Consider the following 21,872-nt stretch of genomic DNA (forward strand, 5'->3'; position numbering starts at 1 on the left):
TTTGTGCAATTTTTTGAATGACAGATCAAAAGGATAAATTATGCAGATTTATTTTCACATCCACTTTTGCTCATATTTACCAAGGGTGCTAATATTAGTGGAGGGCACTGTATATATGCTACAAATCACATTCCACTCATTCACAGTAGAAACTATAAGCCAGTGACCACATCAACCAAAACTCAGTTGACCAAACTGAAACCTAAGAATGAATGAACTGTACAAACACAGTGAAGTCATAACCTGAGCAGACACCTGCTCTCTCCGTTACATTTAAAAGTGTCAACGTATGTGTGTTTGTATGCGATCAGCGCTATTTATAACCACATGCTAGTGAAAACGGACAGACTAACAGCTGGCCGATGCTCTGACACCCCTCCGCTTGACCAGAGCCCCTCAGTCCGGCTCAGAGAGGAAAGCAGCACAGATCCAGACTGACCTCTCCACACAACCAGGTAAGAGCCCTGCCTCGGCCGATCACACAGCAGGGACGCAACGTGGGTTGTGTGTACAGCGTGTTAAAAACTCTGTCAAGCTTCCTGACTGCCATCATCTATATATAATAATGTCTGATGGGGCTACATTGCATCAGCCTGTACTGAATCTGCTGGCCATATGCATATGTGATTTCTGCACACTGTTGGATTCACATATTGATGTGATTTGTGTATTTGGCACATTAAATGTATTTTGAGAATGAACTGAAATGCAAACAGATTTTATCTATTTATTTATCATTTATTTTTTATTTTATTTTAATATTCTTGTGAAAAAAGAAGTACACTTTAAAATACAAATATCTAACAAAAATATGTATGTATGTATTTTGGTTAGATTTTTGTTCATTATCGTTTTTTGCAGTTGGTGTGTATCAGTGATGTTTTAGCATTGTTTATATGTAATTATAGTATGTATTAATATTAAAATTTGTACATTTTAATTTATACTATATAATATTTTAATTTGCATTTTTATGTAATTTTATGGATTTATATATATTTATTTATCATTATTTTTATTTCAGTTTTAGGTTTAGTCATTTTAGTACATAAATGCAACATTATATATATATATATATATATATATAAATTAATTAAATTTGTGTAAAATTTTGTTATATTTTTGTTCATTATATATATATATATATATATATATATATATATATATATAAATTAATTAAATTTGTGTAAAATTGTTATATTTTGTTCATTATATATATATATATATATATATATATGTTATTACAGTATTTATTAATATTTACATTTTACAATGCAATTTCTACTATATAATATTTTAATTTGCTTTTTTGTGTAATTTTATGTATTTATATTTTCATTTTTCGTTTAGTCATTTTAGTACTAAAAAAAAAAAAAAAATATATATATATATATATATATATATATATATATATATCTTATACAAAATCAAAATTATATATATATATATATATATATAATATATATATATATATATATATATATATGTACTAAAATGACTAAACCTAAATAATAATAAGTAAAAAAACTAATTACTATAATAACATAAATAATGCTAAAATATAACTGATACACACCAACTGCAAAGATGATAATGAAGAAATATATAACAAAATTTAACACTAATTTATAATTAATTTATATATATTATATGTTGCATTTATGTACTAAAATGATTAAACATAAAACTGAAATTAAATGTATATAAATACAGAAAAATGCTAATTAAAATAGTATATAGTACAAATAAAAATGTAAAAATTTTAATATTAATACATACTATAATAACATATGAATAATGCTAAAATATCACTGATACACACCAACTGCAAATATATATATATATATATATATATATATATATATATATATATATATATATATTTTTTTTTTTTTTTTTTTTTTTTTTTTTATTATTATCGTCTTTGCAGTTGGTGTGTATCATTGATATTTTTGGCATTATTTATATAATATTATAGTATTTATTAATATTTAAATGTTCAAATTTAATTTCTAATATACAATGTATTTTATATATATATATATATATATATATATATTAATTTAATTTTAGGTTTTTTAGTACTTAAACATATTAGAATCAGCTTGTAATAACATTTATAATTTTCAAGTTTTTCATCCAAAATTTATTTTGTTGTATTTCAGTCATATTTCAATGATTATGTCTCAGTTTTTAATAGTTTTAGTAACTATAAAAGCACTGGTGGTTATTCAGCTCTGTTTGACAGACTTTAGTAAGAGCATGCACGAGTGCAGTAATAGACGTGGACACCGATTCGGAGCGCTAGACTGGTGTGGTGTGACATCACACCCTTCGGCAGCGTCCTGTCCGGTTGGGTCTATATCAGGCGTATCGATTCGCAGTCCCCCGCAGAACTACACGGGAGCGCTGCCTTTGCTGGGCCGTCATGTTTAATTGCTCGGGGTTATTTAAAGGGATGTGCTAGTGTCAGCCTTTCAGCAGGTGTAATAAATGTCACGCTGGAGTACGAATGTGATTATGTGTTGGTTTTGTTGTGTGGTGCTTGAAAAGGTGTGAGATAGCAAGGGGCAAAATGTAGAGACTCACATTCCCTAACTTTGTTTTTCACAGACAGCATGTCTCAGCATACTCTGATGTCAACACAGGAGAGGAAAATGCAGGCGGCTGCTATTTGCAGAGAGATCCATGCCACTGACGGTACAAGCAATGAATCATTACCAACATTATATATATATATACACACACACCGCTGTTCAAAATTTGGAATCAGTTAGATTTTTATGTTTTTTAAAGTTTTTTTGCTCATCAAGGCTGTGTTTATTTGATTAAAAATACAGAAAAAATAGTTATATTGTGAAATATTATTGTAATTTGAAATAGTGGTTTTCTATTTTAATATACTTTAAAATATAATTTATTCCTGTGATGCAAAGCTGATTTTTCAGCATCATTTCTCCCGTCTTCAGTGTCACATGATCCTTCAGAAATCATTCTAATATGTTGATTTTTTGGAACCTGTCATACTTTTTCATGATTCTTTGATGAATAAAACATAAAATATTTTTTTTTTTTTGCAATAATATAAACTACTGTTTAAAGTTAGTGGTCTGTATTTTTTTTCTTTGTAAGAAATTACTTTTATTCAGCAATGATTAATTAAAATCTATAATGTTAAATCCATAACACATAAAGACTTTTTATTTTTAGAAAAGATTTCTATTTTGAATAAATGCTGTTCTTTTTAACTTTTATTCATCAAAGAATCCTGAAAAACATATCACAGGTTGCAAAAAAAAAAATCAGCATATTAGAATGATTTCTGAAGGATCATATGACACTTAAGACTGGAGTAATGATGCTGAAAATTCAGCTTTGCATCACAGAAATAAATTATATTTTAAAGTATATTAAAATAGAAATCTGTTATTTTAAATTGCAATAATATTTCAAAATATTATACTTTTTTCTGTATTTTTAATCAAATAAATGGAACTGATCCCAAACGTTATTTTAACTATATATGTGTGTGTGTGTGTGTGTGTGTGTGTGTGTGTGTGTGTGTGTGTGTGTGTGTGTGTGTGTGTGTGTGTACCTGGTATTCATCACGTTGTGGGGACCAAATGTCCCCACAAGGATAGTAATACCAGTAGATTTTGACCTTGTGGGGACATTTCTCAGGTCCCCATGAGGAAACAGGCTTATAAATCATGCACAATGGTTTTTTTTGAGTAAGTAAAAGTGTGCACAATCTCCTGTGAGGGCTAGGTTTAGGTATAGGGTAGGTGTAGGGCGATAGAAAATACGGTTTGTACAGTATAAAAACCATTACGCCTATGGAATGTCCCCATAAAACATGTAAACCCAACATGTGTGTGTGAGTGTGTGTGTGTGTGTGTGTGTGTGTGTGTGTGTGTGTGTGTGTGTGTGTGTGTGTGTGTGTGTGTGTGTGTGTGTGTGTGTGTGAATAAAACAAAGATTTTATCTCAAAATTGTACATTTAATTTAATGTTACTAGCGTTTCTTTTTTTTTTTTTTTAAATAATTTACTAGAAATTTCTATGGTTAATTTACTTGAATTTTTATGGTTAAAAATACAGTATAATCTTTAATTTCTTATTTAAAAAAATGAATTGGCTAAATTACTTTATCCTACTTCGAAGTGGCTCTCCAGTTAATATAAACCTACTGTAAACCCAAACATGCTAGACTAATTATTGCATATTTAGCTATTAACACATGTTCAAACATAAAATACTAATCCGTAAAGATGTTTTACTACTGAGAGCAACTAATCCTTTTGTAGTTGTCTGTTTGAAATTCTATTTCGGGGAGCGTGCAACTGATCGGCCAGTAGCTGACTGCAAGATGACGCTTGACAGCTGTAAGAACATACCAGCAGGATACATTTTTATCCTTTGATACGCCTCTTAGAGCTCCTGAGTGATTACGCATTACGCCCGACAGTAATAACTCAATTTGGGCCTAAATACAGCTGATAGCTAAATTAAATTATTCATGCAATGAGCAAAACATTGTTTACATGTCTTTTTGGTATTTTTAATATGTTTAAAGACAAACCATTTGCTAATTCATCAGTCAGGACCATTGCTGAGCATTTTTTCCCTTAAAACGACAATCTACAAAGAGAGCAGAGCCGATCCTCCCTATACGCAAAATAGGGAGGGCCCCCGAAACACCAGGGGGCCCCTTTGCTTTGAAAGATGATTTCATTTTAGTTTCGTTTTTGAATTTGGCCAGCGGTTATGGAAACATGAATGTTTCTTATCAAATCATGTAACGTGAATGCCATATAGTTTCTTGTTCGATACTAAAAAACGAGCTGAAAGCGCACCACGGAAGAGACACTGTTTCTCGAGTGCTGTCCATCGGCGAGATTAGAGACGGAGTGAAATACGAACAAATGTGACCCTGGACCACAAAACCAGTCATAAATAGCTACAAAGCAGTATTTGTAGCAATAGACAACAATACATTGTATAGGTCAAAATTATCGATAAATTCATGTTCCATGAAGATAATTTTTACATTTTCTACCGTAAAATATTTCAAAACATTTTTTTTTGTAATATGCATTGCTAAGAATTTCATTTGGACAACTTTAATAGTGATTTTCTCAATATTCTGATTGATTTATTTTATTTTATTTTTTTGCACTCTCAGATTCCAGATTTTCAAATAGCTGTATCTTGACCAAATATTGTCTTATCCTAATTCGGACTTTTTGAGAGGTTGTCTCGCAATTGTGAGTAATAAAGTCAGAATTGTGAGAATTTGACTTTATAACTCACAGTTTTAGTTTATTTCTCACAGGTTTATTTCTCACAATTCTGACTTTATTAAAAAAAAGTCAGAATCGCGAGCAAAAAAAAACCTTTCTACAAGTTTCTTGCGATTCTGACCTTTTTTCTCTCTTAATTGTGTCTTTATATCCCACAATTTTAACTATATAATTTGCAATTGTGACTTTATATCATTCAATTCTGAAAAAAAAGTTAGAATTGCGAGTTTATAAAAAGTCACAACTTATTCCGTGGTGAAAACGCGTTTCCATAGTTTACTATTTCATTTAAAGGGATAGTTCACCCAAAAACTAAAATTACCCCATGATTTACTCAACCTCAAGCCATCCTAGTGTATATGATGTTCTTCTTTCAAATGGATAGTTATATTAAAAAATATAGTGTATATGATGATCTTCTTTCAAATGGATAGTTATATTAAAAAATGTCCTGGCTCTTCCAAGCTTAATAATGGCAGTGAATGGCTGTAGAAGTTTTGAAGTCCGATAAAGTGAATCCATCCATCGTAAAAAGTAATCCACACAGTTGTTAAAGGGTGTTAAAGGGTTAGTTCACCCAAAAATGAAATTAGCTCATTATTTATTCAGCCTCAAGGCATCCAAAGTTTATATGACTTCCTTCTTTCAGACAAATCCAATCAGAGTTATATTAAAAATTGTTCTGCCTTTTTTCTCTTCATCAGTTCAAAACAAGTCCAAAACAGTGCATCCATCCATAATAAAAAGTGCCTCACACGGCTCTCGATGGTGAATAAAGGCCTCCTGTAGTGAATCGATGTGTTTTTGTAAGAAAAATATCCATCTTTAAAACGTAATAATCACTTTAATCTAGCTTGTGCTAACAGTTGTACAAGGAAGCCGTTCCTGGCGGATGATGCATAACAAATGCGCAGCGCATGCGCCGGTGAGTCTCGTGAAAACCAACATTAGTTTACAGGAGCAAAGGAAGCAAAGTTTCCTTACTTTATCAAAGGAAAACCAGTCTCGTCTTGGCTTATATCGAAATCCTCCGATATTTTTCCTTAGAAATCCTCTTTTTACTTCTAATTTGTTGTTTTGTTTTGCTTTCTCCACTGCGCTTCTACATTTGTCACTTCTCACTGGCGCATGCGCAACGCCAACGTCACCCGTCTAAAACGGCTTCTGTGTACAACTGTTAGTGCAAGCTAGAGAAAAGTGATTATTACATTTTAAATATGGATATTTTTCTTACAAAAATGCATCGATTCACTACAGGAGGCCTTTATTCACCCCCTGGAGACGTATGAAGAACTTTTGATTATAAATGGATGCACTTTATTGGACTTGTTTGGACTGATGAAGAGAAACACCCACCCATCACCATTATAAGGCTTGGAAGAGCCAAAGCTATTTTTAAAATATCTCCAATTGCATTTGTCTGAAAGAAAGAATTTAAATACACCCCAGGATGCCTTGAGGGAGAGTAAATAATAGGCTATTTTTAATTTTTGGGTGAACTAAAGGTCATTGCACACTGAGTCCGAAATTTTCGTATGCGTTTTTTCATATTCGTAATCCTAAAAATTTGTCACACACAGAAACCTTGCACACTGAGTCCGATGCATATAAATTAATTTGTTGCGAAAAAAAAAATACAATACAAAATGGAATCTTCAAGCAGCGAGGATGATTTTGTTGTCCACTCTCTTCTTAAAAAGAGAAAAGAGGACATATTGGGTCCGTCCAATTATAAGATATAGAAAGGAATGAGAAAATACCTTTTATGCGCATCTTCTTATTAATGAGCTGCAGGATTATACTGTGTAATTCAAAGTTTACTTCAGGATGTCAGTAAACTTTAATGCTTTGCTAGCATTACTGGAGTCACATATTATAAAGAACACCACTAATTTCAATGAACTCAGTGTACAAGGAACTTCACAGTGTTTTGTGCTGCAAGACGAAGTGGATGAACTTGTCAGACACAATTCTTTTTTTGGTGTTCGCTTGTACGGTGGCTCTGAACTGTCAAAACACCTCTCAAAAAGCTTGCTATGGATGCGAAAAATGCAAAAAATCAAACTCAATCCAAATTTTTTTGTGACGGAAGAAAATTTTGGAGGCAGTGTGCAAACGTGATTGACATAACGTGAGGTCGTATTTATTATTTAACGTGAGAAAAATTCTGAAGAAAAAATCGTACTCAGTGTGCAATGACCTTAACTCTTTAATTTTCAAAATGATGTAGTTTGTAAAATATAGTGTTACGCCCAGGACATCCAAGATGTAGGTGACTTTGTTTCTTCAGTAGAACACAAATGAAGATTTTTAACTCAAACCGTTGCAGTCTGTCAGTCATATAATGGCAGTGAATGGGACCCATGGCTTTGAGAGTCAAAAAAACATACACAGACAAAACCACATTAAACTCTGCGGCTTGTGATGATACATTGAGGTCTTAACACATCAAACAATCGGTCTGTGCAAGAAACTGAACAGTATTTATTTAATTTTTTACCTCTGATCCACCGCAATGTCCAACTGTCCTGAGCATGTTCACAATAGCTGGCGCGTGACGAAGAGCAAGCACCAGAACTTCAGTCGATCAGGCTCAAAAGTTGGGAGTCGATGAAAAGTCAACACTCACGGATGAGTTTGCGCAAGCAAACTTAATCTTTTAGTTTTTAATCGGTTGCAACAATCAGGATAAACACAAGTAATTACCATTTTTACCTCTTATAAACAATAAGTGACATATACGCACAACAGATAACTTCCGTGCATGTGTCTACTGTGCCAGAGCCGGCTGTTGTGAAACGTGCTCAGGAAAGTTGGACATTGCATAAAAAATTGGTAAAAAATTATGGAAATACTGTTCAGTTTCTTGCACAGACCGACTGTTTTGTGTCCAAAGACCTCAATGTATTGTCATGAGCCGCAGGGTTTAATTTGGTTTTGTCTGTGTTTTTTGTTTTTTGACTGTCAAAGCTGTGGATCCCATTGACTGCCATTATATGACTGACAGACTGCAACGGTTTGAGTTAAAAATCTTCGTTCACTGCAAAAAATGCTTTTCTTACTTATATTTTTGTCTTGTTTCCAGCCAAAATATCTAAAAATTCTTAAATCAAGAAGGATTTTCTAGACGAGTAAAAATTAAGTCAGTTTTTGCTTAGAACAAGCAAAATAATCTGCCAATGGGGTAAGAAAAATGTCTTATTTCAAACAGAAAACAATATTACTTTTCTTACCCCATTGGCAGATTATCTGGCCTGTTTCAAGCAAAAATGCACTTAATTTTGACAAGAAAATAAATTTTACTTGTCTACAAAATCCTTCATGATTTAAGAATTTTTAGATATTTTGGCTGTAAACAAGACAAAAAAATATAAGTAAGAAAAGCATTTTTGTTTGTGTTCTACTGAAGAAACAAAGTCACCTGCCCTGGGGGTAAGCAGATCAAAGAGTGAACTATCCCTTTAAACTGACTCTTTACTTCCTTTTTCACAGAATTAGAGATGGATCTCGGAAGGAAAGTTAGTGCCCCGAAGGAGATCATGTTGGAGGAGCTTTCCTTAGCATCAAACAGAGGCTCCCGTCTCTTTAAGATGCGTCAGAAGCGCTCAGAGAAATACACCTTTGAAAGTATTCAGAATGAAGCCAACACACAGCACAATGTGAGTGCCATTTGTTACACATGTGTGTGGTTCATAATCCAAATAACCACAAATTCTCACTGTAGTGATCATTCCATGCTTCTTTTCTCAGATTGATGCCATTTCTCTGGGCCCAAGTGCTGAATCCACAAATATTTTAAGTAATGAACACTGTCTCGGAGTGGACCAGGTACCAAATGCACTCAACCCTGAGAGTATTGCCCCAGGTTAGTCCACAGCTATTTATTGATACTATGTTTTAGGGGTCTAAAAATTAAAGTGCACCCTATTGCATTTGTACTGTTTTATTATAGAGATCGCAAACTTAATGAGATGGTTTCAAATCCCCACATGAGACACTAGGTCTTCTATTGTTTATTATTATCCATTGCACTATAAGGGAGATATAGTTGTATTTGTATGTGTATGTTTGCACTGAGTAGTGAGATGCATTCAATCATGCATTTAATGCACATTGTATATATGTACAGTGACAATAAAAGGCATTCTATTCTATTCTATTCTTAAGACCAGATTTAAGTTAAATCAAGATATAAGTAATTTCTTTTATAGCATTTACAGTTTTTTGCTTATGGAATATGCTGTAAACTACATCTTCTTCATCTTGAGTATGTAATTCCTGCGTGAACAGTGGCTGTAGTGCCCCAGCAGGAAGCTTGCTAAGTGTTTCCTGTGTCCTTTAAGTGGTGGCACAGAGCAGCAGCTGTCCACGATAACATCTTAAACAGATCCTATCCTTATAACTCCCATGGCCTCATCTAGCCTTTGGGTTCAGTGTGTCTTGCTATTTTAATGACTTTGAAGCTTCATTTGGATTGAGGAAGGGAAGATACAAAGACCAGTAGTTAATTTTTGAAGATACATAAACAAGATTAAAATCAGATGTTTAGTCCTACAGTGTGAGAGATAGAAGCCACTGGTATCACGCTATGCAGTTGTTGTTTTTTATTTTATTTATATTATTTTCTGTTTTGTTTTATTTTACTTCATTTTGTTTATTTTTTTTCTGTTTTGTGTCACTTTTTTTTATTTTATTTTTATTTTTTTTTATTTTTTGTAGACATAGTTTCATGTTAAACCAAAACTAAATCTTTAATTATTTCAGTATTTTTTTTTTAAATATTTTATTTTATTTTGTTGATGTACTGTAGTTTAATGTTAAAACAAACCATAAAAACGGATACATTGAAATTATCATCCTTTATTTTATTTTGTTTGTAGACATTCATGTCACCAAAACTGAATTTGTAATTATTTATTTTTGTTATAATATATTACATTTTATTTGCAAAAATAGTTTAATTTTATTTCATAAAATAAAATAATGTTAAACTGAAACCATAAAATATGTATAGAAAATATTTTTGTTCATTCATATTTGATTTTATTTGTATTTTTAATGTTAAAGCAAAACTGAATTTGAATTTTTTTGTATTATCCTAATTTTATTATTTCATTTGTAAACGCAGCTCAATGTTAAACCAAAGTCATAAAATAAAATAATGTTAAACCAATTTTATTTTATTTCATTTTTTATTGTATTTTATTTCATTTTATTTGTGCTTTAAAGTTAAAACAAGACCATAAAAAGTTTAATGTTAAAGCAAAACAATAAAAAATGTTAAATTAAAACCATAATATTCAATTTCATTTGTAGACATAGTTTAATGTTAAACCAAAACTGAATTTGTAATTAAGTATTTTGTTTTTATATTTTATTTTATTTTGTCAATGTAGTTTAATGTTAAACCAAAACATAAAATGAAATAATGTTAAACTTAAACCATAAAATATTTAATAACTCATTCATTCATATTTGATTTGATTTGTAGATGTTTAATGTTAACCCAAAACTGAATTTGTATTTTATTATTTATTTATTTTTATAAACACAGTTTAATGTTAAACCAAAGTCACAAAATAATGTTAAACCATTTTATTTTATTTTATTTTATTTTATTTGTGCTTTAAAGTTAAAACAAGAACATAAAAAGTTTAATGTTAAAGCTAAACCATACATTTTTTTTAATTAAAACCATAATATTTCATTTCATTTGTAGACATAGTTTAATTAATGTTAAACCAAAACTGAATTTGTAATTATTTAAGTTTTTTTTTTATATATTTTATTTAATTTTGTCAATGTAGTTAAATGTTAAAGCAAAACCATAAAAAATGTTAAATGAATTTGTATTTTATTTTATTTTATTTTTTTATTTTTATTTTTTGTGAACACAGTTTAATGTTAAACCAAAGTCACAAAGTAATGTTAAACCATTATTTGATTTGATTTTTTATTTTATGGATATAGTTAATGTTAAACCGAAACAGAATTTTTAACATGGCCTATTTGTACAGCAAAATTTATTAAATGCAAAGGAGAAAAAAACTCAAATAACATCATCATAAGACATTTTCTGCCTTCTTATAGCCAATTACTTTTTCTGTGTCACTAGTCAGCAAGCCTAAACTGCCTCCTAATGAGAATTTTTTCATAGCTCATCAGTGTCTTGAAGTGTCAGCGCACTGCCCCATGAAAACACTGTCTAAAAACCATTTCCCCCTGCTGTTATTAAAGTTTCTCTGAGGCCCATAGAGCTGCCCAGACCCTCAGCGCTCAAACCCATGCGTTCTGTGCTGCTTCCTTGAGGCCGATAAACTCAGGAAGGAGATTGTCCTCAGCATTAGGCTGATATGTGACAGAACACCCACATTACGTAACACTTGTTTTGGGCTTGCTGGCCCTGCCAGTGAACAGCAGTTTGAGGGATACTCAGTTTGAAGGGTCACCCTGTATTCTTCCACAGCATGTGTTAGGGACTTGTGAAGCCTTTAACTTGTTTTTCTTAGTTTCTAAGCTCTTTTTCTCTTCACTAGCAATGCAAACAAATGGGATCAATGCCAAGCCATATGTACAGTATGAAGGCACACAGTTGAGGTCAAAAGTTTACATGCCCCTCTCAGAGTGCAAAATGTTAATTATTTTACCACAAAAAGCATGTTATTGTTTAAGTAGCACTGAACTGAATAAGATATTTCACATAAAAGACGTTTACATATAGTCCACAAGAGAAAATAATAGTTGAATTTATAAAAATGACCCTGTTCAAAAGTTTACAAACACTTGATTCGTAATACTGTGTTGTTTCCTGAATGATCCACAGCTATGTTTTTTTTATTTAGTGATAGTTATTTATGAGCCCCTTGTTTGTCCTGAACGGTTAAACTGTCTGCTGTTCTTCAGAAAAGTCCCACAAATTCTTTGGTTTTCCAGCATTTTTGTGTATTTGAACCCTTTCCAACAATAACTGTATGATTTTGAGATCCATCGTTTCACACTGAGGACAACTGAGGGACTCATATGCAACTATTACAGAAGGTTCAAACGCTCACTGATGCTCCAGAAGGAAAAACCATGCATTAAGAGCCGGGGGTGAAAACTTTTGAACAGAATGGAGATGTGTACATTTTTTATTTTATTTTGCCCAAATATCATATTTTGTTCATTTAGTACTGCCCTTCAGAGGCTACAAAAGATACTTACATGTTTCCCAGAAGACAAAATAAGTTCAATTTACCCTGATCTTTAAATTCCAAAAGTTTTCACCCCTGGCTCTTAATGCATGGTTTTTCCTTCTGAAGCATCAGTGAGCGTTTGAACCTTCTGTAATAGTTGCATATGAGTCCCTCAGTTGTCCTCAGTGTGAAAAGATGGTTCTCAAAATCATACAGTCATTGTTGGAAAGAGTTCAAATACACAAAAATGCTGGAAAACCAAAAATCTGTGAGACCTGAAGGATTTTTCTGAAGAACAGCAGACAGTTTAACTGTTCAGGACAAACAAGGGACTCATGAACAACTATCACTAAAGAAAAAAAAGCTGTGGATCATTCAGGTAACAACACAGTATTAAGAATCAAGTGTATGTAAACTTCTGAACAGGGTCGTTTTTATAAATTCGACTATTATTTTCTCTTGTGGACTATATGTAAACATGTTTTATGTGAAATATCTTATTCAAATCGGTACTAAATCAACAATAACATGCATTTTGTATGATCCCTCTTATTTTGCTAAAATAATTAAAGGAACAATCCAATTTTTTTGGAAATAGGCTCATTCACCAACTCCCCCCGAGTTAATAAGTTGAGTTTTACCGTTTTGAAATCCATTCAGCCGTTCTCCTGTTCTGGCGATGTCACTTTTAGCATAGCTTAGCATAGATCATTGAATCCTATTAGACCAATAGCATCGCGTTCAAAAATGACCAACGAGTTTCGGTGTTTGTCCTATTTAAAACTTGACTCTTCTGCAGTTATATCGTGTACTAAGATCGGCCGAAAATGTAAAGCTGTGATTTTCTAGGCCGATAAGATTAGGAACTACACTCCCATTCCGGTGTAATAGTCAAGGAAGTTTGCTGCCGTAACATGACCGAAGCAGGTGCAGTAATATCACGCAGCGCCTGAAATGAGTTCCCAGCTAGGTAACATTGGTCACATTGAAAGTTACCTAGCTTGGAGCTAATTTCAGGCGCTGTGTGATATTACTGTGCCTGCTGCGTCCATATTACGGCCATGCTAAAAGTGATATCACCAGAACAGGATAACGGCTGAATGGATTTCAAAACGGTAAAACTCAACTTATTAACTCGGAGGAGTTGGAGAATGAGCCTATTTCCAAAAAAAGTGGAGTGTTCCTTTAACATTTTGCAGATTCTGAAAGGGGATGTAAACTTTTGACCTCAACTGTACATGTTGTCAAGTCACTTATTATTATTATTAAAGTGATAGCTCACAAAACAATCAAACATATGCATTAACAGTGATTTAGTGTGTTTCTAGACTATGCAAAGCAGGCCATATGTGTCCTTGACCTACAGGTGTCTCCCTGTTTTCCCTCTGCTAATGCTCATTTTTCATTTCTGAACATGTGCTTTGTCCTGATCTTATATTTTAATTTATTTTATTATTTATTACCAATAGAAATGACATTAAAGTGCATTTTAGTTTGCCACGAATGCTTACCAGTACATTTAGCAGTACTTTAACCATATTTCAAAGACAATAGTATAAAATATTTTATTTCTAGAAATAGTTAATACAGCTAAATGCATTAAATGCAAAGGGAAAAAAAACTAAAATAACATAATCTTTAGACATGTTTAGCCTTCTTATAGCCAGTTACTTTTTCTTCATTTTACTGTATTTTTTTATAATTTTATTTTATTTTATTATTTTATTTATTTTATACCAAAGTCATAAACCAAAATATTGTCTTAAATCAAAAACATTTTATTTATTTTTATTTTATTTCTAGAAATAGTTAGAATTAAATGCAAAGGAATATAAATTCAAATAACATAATCTTTAGACAGTTTTTTTAGCCTTCTTATAGCCAGTTACTTTTTCTTCATTTTACTGTATTTTTTTTATAAAAAAATATATTGTATTATTTTAATTATTTTATACCAAAGTCATAAACCAAAATAATGTCTTAAACCAAAATAATAATCTTTATACATTTTTGCCTTTTTTTCTACATTTAGCAATTACTTTTTCTTCATTATACTGTATTTTTTTATTTTTTTATTTTATACCAAAGTCATAAACCAAAATAATATTAAATCAAACCCATTATTTTATTTTATTGTATTTTATTTCTAGAAATAGTTAGTACAGCTAAATGTAATTTTTTTAGCCTTTTTATAGCCAGTTACTTTTACTTCATTATTTTATTTCATTTTATTTCATTTTATTTTATTTTATACCAAAGTCATAAACCAAAATAATATTTAACTAAAACCATTTTATTGTTTTAATTTATTATTTCTAGATATATAAACTGAATTGGCACATTTGTACAGCTAAATGCATTAAATGCAATGTGAAAAAAAACTAAAATAACAACATCTTTAGGTATTTTTTAGTCTTCTTATAGCCAGTTACTTTTTCTTCATTTTTTTCTTTCATTTTATTTTTTTTATTATTTTATTTTATACCAAAGTCATAAATTAAAATAATGCTAAACCAAAACCTTTTTTTCTTATTTAATTTTATTTCTAGTTAAATCAAAACTGAAATTTTTACATGTTTTTGGTTCATGTACTGCTAATATTATATAATATAATAAAGCTTTTTCTTCATGCGTTCAATAGGTTATGGTGGTCCCTTGAAGGATGTTCCAGCAGAGAAGTTCAACTGTACAGCAATGCCCAGATCCTACCAGTCACCCTGGGAACAAGCCCTCATCAGTGACCCATCTCTGGCCGAAACGCTGGTCGCCCGCATGCCCGAACCTGAAACCAGACAGGAGACTCCTCAATACAAGAGCTTCAACAGGTAAGAAAAAATATAGCAGCTTTTTTAACTAATTGTGTTTGAATCATGCATACATACTCATTTTAAAAAATAGAGTACAGACTGGTGTTATTTTACTATAATTTATAGAGTATTTATTCATTTTTTTAATTACTATTTATTTTAAATATTTCCAGTTTTCATTATAATATATTTCTATTTAACCAAAATTTTGTATTTTTTAGTAATTCGGTTTGTATGAAAATGACACAATTAAATTTTTTAAAGGGATAGTTCACCCAAAAATGAAAATTACCCCATGATTTACTGTACAGATGACTAAAATCACAGTTATTTTAAAAAAAATGTCCTGGCTCTTCTAAGCTTATAAAGCAGTGAATGGGCGTTGTTATGCTAAGATTACGGTTTATAAAGTTGTTAATATAGATATGTTTTCTTACATAAATGCCTTGATTCACTTCAGAAGGCCTTTTTTAACCTCCTGGAGCCGTGTGGAGCACTTTTTATGATGGATGGATGCACTTTGAACCTTAAATGCACTTTCATTGAACCTTAAAATCTCAACAGCCATTAACTGCAATTATAAAGCTTGAAAGAGCCAGGACATTTTTAATATAACTCTGATTGTATTCATCTAAAAGAAGAAAAAAATATACACCTGGGATGACTTAAGGGTAAGTAAATCATGAGGTAATTTTCATTTTTGAGTGAACTATCCCTTTAAATTCTGCAATTTTCAGTTTTTCATCTAATGTTTAGATTTTAATAGTTTTAGTTAACAATAATAACACTGCTGCAGCAGATTGTTTAAATTATTACAGTGGTCCATTCTGTGATCCCATCCCACTTTTTATCACTTTCTAATTTCTAATATAAAGTAATCATGAGCCTTTTCTCTTTGAATTCTAATGCATAAGCAAATACGTCAAATTACAAATGCAAAATGGTTTACAAATGCTATTTTATGTTTGCCAAATATTGGAAACCTGCCTATTGTACATAAAAACATGTTTTATGGGCAAAAAGATGCTATCCAGCAGTAGTAAATAAGTAGATTTAAAATGCATTTATTTTATTATACTAAGTACAGTTCAAGTCTATTAACATATTTACTGATATATCGCTTAGAACTTATACAATTTGTAATTACACTTTATTTGCAGTCCTACTTGTGCACAATGCACATTTCTTAATATTAAGCCTCACATCATGTTGAGATCCAAAGAAATTAAGGAACAAATGAGAAAGAAAGTAATTGATATCTATCAGTCTGGAAAAGGTTATAAAGCCATTTCTAAAGCTTTGGGACTCCAGCGAACCACAGTGAGAGCCATTATCCACAACAACATCTAAAGAACTGCAGGCCTCTCTTGCTTCAGTTAAGGTCAGTGTTCATGACTCCACCATAAGAAAGAGACTGGACAAAAATGGCCTGCATGGCAGAGTTCCAAGACGAAAACCGCTGCTGAGCAAAAAGAACATAAAGGCTCGTCTCAGTTTTTCCAGAACACATCTTGATGATCCCCAAGACTTTTGGGAAAATACTCTGTGGACTGATGAGACAAAAGTTTAACTTTTTGGAAGGTGTGTGTCCCGTTACATCTGGCGTAAAAGTAACACAGCATTTCAGAAAAAGAACATCATACCAACAGTAAAATATGGTGTTGGTGGTGTGATGGTCTGGGGCTGTTTTGCTGCTTCTGGACCTGGAAGACTTGCTGTGATAAATGGAACCAGGAATTCTGCTGTCTACCAAAAAATCCTGAAGGACAATGTCCGGCCATCTGTTGGTGACCTCAAGCTGAAGCGAACTTGGGTTCTGCAGCAGGACAATGATCCAAAACACACCAGCAAATCCACCTCTGAATGGCTGAAGAAAAACAAAATGAAGACTTTGGAGTGGCCTAGTTAAAGTCCTGACCTTAATTTAAAAAAAGGCGGTTGATGCTCGAAAACCCTCCAATGTGGCTGAATTACGACAATTGCTGTAACAGACTCATTGCAAGTTATCGCAAATGCTTGATTGCAGTTGTTGCTGCTAAGGGCGGCCCAACCAGTTATTAAGTTTAGGGGGCAAACACTTTTTCACACAGGGCCATGTGGGTTTGGAATTCGTTTTCCCTTTATTATAAAAAACTTCATTCAAAAAACTGCATGTTGTGCTCACTTGTGTTATCTTTGATTAATATTTAAATTTGTCTGATGATCTGAAACATTAAAGTGTGACAAATATACAAATAAATAACAAATCAGGAAGGGGGCCAACACTTTTTTTACACGACTGTATTTATTTTCACTAGGTTTGATACCTTCACCTAAAATGTTGCTGGGCTTGTATTATACGGAACACTTTTTGCTCTGTTTATGTTGTTTTGTCTAAAACCATAAACACTCATGCACTGTCACTCCTCTTATTAAAGGGTGGCTATTCCATTCGGAGGTTTCGGCAAGGCACCCAAAGTCCCTGTTAAATCTTTCGATGTGAACCCCAGCGTCCCCATTCCAAGTCCCGTGGTCGAAGCACCTGCCGTGGTCAAACGGCCCACCTTCAACAGAACAGCTTCCGGCTGGGTGACTGACAGCGGCCCTCTGATTATGCCTAGCATCCACCTTGAGCCCATATCATCCATGTCTTCCACATTTATCCCTGAGTCAGATGAACTCTGAGCGTTATCCTTGTTTTTGTGAGCTTGATTGACACTGGAATATACGCTACTGGTTTGGATAAATTAAGATTTTTTACTGTTTTTGAAAGAAGTCCCTTAGGCTTACCAAGGCTGAATTTAAATGTAATAAATTAAAATGTAAATACAGTAATATTGTGAAATATTATTACAATTTAAAAGGACTGCTTTCTATTGAAAATATTTTAAGCTGAAATTTATTTCTGTGAATTTTCAGCATTATTATTCAGTCTTCGGTGTCACATTATTCTTCAGAAATCATTCTAATGTGCTGATTTGCTGCTCAAGAAATATTTATTATCATTATCATTTATTATCAAAGCTGAAAATGTTGTGTTGCTTTATATTTCCCTAGAAACCATGACATATTATCATTCAAAAGTTCAAGGTAAGTAAGCTTATTTTATTGAAATAATACTTTTTATTCAACAAGGATGCATTAAAATGATAAAAAGTGACAAAAGATTTCTATTCCAATCAATTCTGTTCTTTTTCATTTTAAAAGAATCATCAAAACTTTCCACAAAAATATAAAGGGAGCAACAATAATTGAGCAGCAAATCAGGATATTAGAAAGATTTCTGAAGGATCATGTGACACTGAGGACTGAAATAATGATGTTGAAAATTTAGCTTTAATAATAAATTACATTTGAAAACATTCTAAAAAAAACTGTTATTTTAAATTGTAAAAATATTTCAGAATATTACTATTTTTACTGTATTTTTTATCAAATAAATGTTGAGCATAAGAGACGTATTTCAAAAACATGAACACAATTGTAATTATTCAAAGCTTTTGAACAATAGTGTAAAACACCTGGAATATTTGTAGACTAAATACATACACAGCAAATGTAGCATAATGAAAAAATAAGACTTAAGTAAGTCTACTATGTAAGGCTATTACACTGCAAAAAAGGCTTATCTTACTTAGTATTTTTATCTTGTTTCTAGTCAAAATATCTAAAAATTCTTAAATGAAGATGCATTTACTAGATAAGCAAAATGACATAATCTTGTTTTAAATTCTTGAATCAGGAAGGATTTTCTAGACAAGTAAAAATTATTGTCTTGTTTTTAGTAAAAACTAGTCAAAATTAAGTGAGTTTTTGCTTAAAACAAGCAAAATAATCTGCCAATGGGGTAAAAAAAAAATCTTATTTCAAGCAGACAACTAGATTATTTTTCTTACCACACATCCTTCCTGATTTAAGAATTTTTAGATATTTTGGCTGGAAACAAGACAAAAAAACTAAGTAAGATTAGTCTTTTTTGCAGTGTTTATGGTATAGTGACTGATTTTTTGTTCTTTGGACTATTGGAAGTGTCTTCTAATATTGATCTATGCCATTTCACTAAGCTAAACACTGCAAAAAATGCTTTTCTTACTTAGATTTTTCATCTTGTTTCCAGCCAAAATATCTAAAAATTCTCAATCAAGAAGGATTTTCTAGATGAGTAAAAATTATTGTCTTGTTTTCAGAATAAATAATCCAGAAATTAAGTGTTTTTTTTTTCTTGAAACAAGCTAAATAATCTGCCAATGGGGTAAGCAAAATAATCTTGTTTTATGTTTGAAATAAGGATTTTTTTTCTTATCCCATTGGCAGATTTTTTTGATTGTTCCAAGCAAAAACGCACTTAATTTTGACTTGTTTTTTTTTTCTGAAAACAAGAAAAATTTTACTCATCTAGAAAATCTTTTTTTGATTTCTTGAAAGGAAGTAAGAAAAGCATTTTTTGCAGTGAAGTACCCCAAAGACTAAACAAGCTTGTCATTCTGCCCATATAAACCTGTAAATATGTATTTATAAAGGGCACATCAACATGCATTTAAATTATTGAATAAACATAAAGTTCAATGCACATATGCTTAAATTTTATCAAGCTTCAAATGTAGCATTTTGGCATTGACACAACATATTTTCAAAATGCACTATAGTAGTAAGTTAAAATCTAGCGGTGCATGCCTACTGTATGCTTGTGTCAGTTTTTTTCACTATCAAGGTTAGAGTCTCCAGGGCCGACAAATTGAATCTGTTTTCCTGACGCAGCTGAGATGAGTGATGAGTCCCTTGCCTTTTGTAAAGCTGCTGTCTCTTGCGTTCTATCAGACAGTCGCTGATGGGCACAGCTCACGTCCATCACTGCTCAACTTCAGCCTGTTCAGCCTCAGTCTGTTCTCATCATAAAACAGAAGCAATGGAATAAAAGAGGAAATGAGTTCAAAAAAAGCAGCTCTGCCATTTTTTCATCACATACAGTGTTCTCTGAGATACTTGACTCTGACTGATTGATGATTTCTGCGGTCATATATTTTTGCATAATTGACCCTCGTCCTTGAAACCTACTTCTTATGTGCGACACATCACTGTTTGGTCTCTATTAAATCACATAATAAAATAATTTAAATTCATATCATTTTGTGCCTATATTTTTTGTGTTATATGTTAAGTAGCTGTGTAATAAGCAGGAGTGCTTTAATGTGATTTAATGTTTAATCAGGAAGTTTGCTTTTAAATGCTTTTATTTTGTCCAAAAATGGCAAAAAGTCACACTTCTGGTGTTCCCGGTCAAAAATGACCGGACTCCAAATAATTGCTTATAAATCTCTCATTATGCTATATTATCACCAAATATTGGATTCACTGTTTTTGTCAACTTGTTTTCTTTCATTTAGGACTAGTTGTGTGTTTCTATGAGTAATCGTAGGCCTCATTTACCCAAAAATAGGCACTTCATTTTTTTGAGTGAAAAAAGCTTTTTTAAAAATAATCTTGTACAAAAAAGCATTTGAAAGCAAACTTCCTGATTAAACATTAAAGCACACAAGTGTGATAAACAGTGCACATTTTTACAGTTTTTTGTTCAATATTGTAAAAATGATTCATAAAAAACGATTAATCAGATGCAAATAACACCACAAGTGTAATTTTTTTTGCACACTAGTTTGAGAAACAGTGCAAATGTTCATAATTTTTTATCTCATATTGTGAAAATTATTCATAAAAATGCTTTTTTTTCACTCAAAAAACGAGGTACCTACTCTCAGATAAATGAGGACTACGATTAATCAGATGCAAATAGAAACACAAAACCAGTCCTAAATGAAAGAAAACAAGTTGACAAAAACAATGAATCCAATATTTGGTGATAATATAGCAAAATGAGAGATTTATAAGCAAATGTTTGGAGTCGGGTCATTTTTGACCGGGAACACCACAAGTGTAATTTTTTTGCAATTTTGCACAAAATAAAAGCATTTAAAAGCAAACTTCCTGATTAAACATTAAAGGACACTAGTTTGAGAAACAGTGCAAATGTTCATAATTTTTTATCTCATATTGTGAAAATTATTCATAAAAATGCTTTTTTTCACTCAAAAAACGAGGTACCTACTCTCCGATAAACGAGGACTACGATTAATCAGATGCAAATAGAAACACAAAACCAGTCCTAAATGAAAGAAAACGAGTTGACAAAAACAATGAATCCAATATTTGGTGATAATATAGCAAAATGAGAGATTTATAAGCAAATGTTTGGAGTCCGGTCATTTTTGACCCGGAACACCACAAGTGTGACTTTTTGCAATTTTGTACAAAATAAAAGCATTTTAAAGCAAACTTCCTGATTAAACATTAAAGCACACTTGTGTGATGAACAGTACAGGTTTTTTTTTACATTTTTTGTCTAATATTGTGAAAATTATTCATAAAAAATGCTTTTTCACTCAAAAAACAAAGTACCTACTTTCAGATAAACGAGGTCTACAATTACTCAGATGCAAATAGAAACACAAAACCAGTCCTAAATGAAAGAAAACAAGTTGACAAAAAGATTGAATCAAATATTTGGTGATAATATTTGGCAAAATAAAAGTTTCTAAGCAATTGTTTGGAGTC

The 21,872-nt window shown here is 31.7% G+C and overlaps 1 protein-coding gene across 1 annotated transcript; it reads left to right on the plus strand.

Moving 5' to 3' along the window:
* Positions 1 to 328: 328 nt before the first annotated feature.
* On the plus strand, positions 329 to 18,724 carry myoz2a (myozenin 2a). Its single transcript, XM_073835613.1, has 6 exons — positions 329 to 455; positions 2,614 to 2,700; positions 8,795 to 8,961; positions 9,053 to 9,167; positions 15,119 to 15,302; positions 17,702 to 18,724. The coding sequence occupies exons 2-6, from the start codon at positions 2,619 to 2,621 to the stop codon at positions 17,946 to 17,948; spliced, it is 795 nt and encodes a 264-aa protein (XP_073691714.1). The 5' UTR covers positions 329 to 455; positions 2,614 to 2,618; the 3' UTR covers positions 17,949 to 18,724.
* Positions 18,725 to 21,872: the final 3,148 nt, after the last annotated feature.

The sequence above is a fragment of the Garra rufa genome, chromosome 3 (genome assembly GCF_049309525.1).
Source record: "Garra rufa chromosome 3, GarRuf1.0, whole genome shotgun sequence".
Classification (NCBI taxonomy): Eukaryota; Metazoa; Chordata; class Actinopteri; order Cypriniformes; family Cyprinidae; genus Garra; species Garra rufa.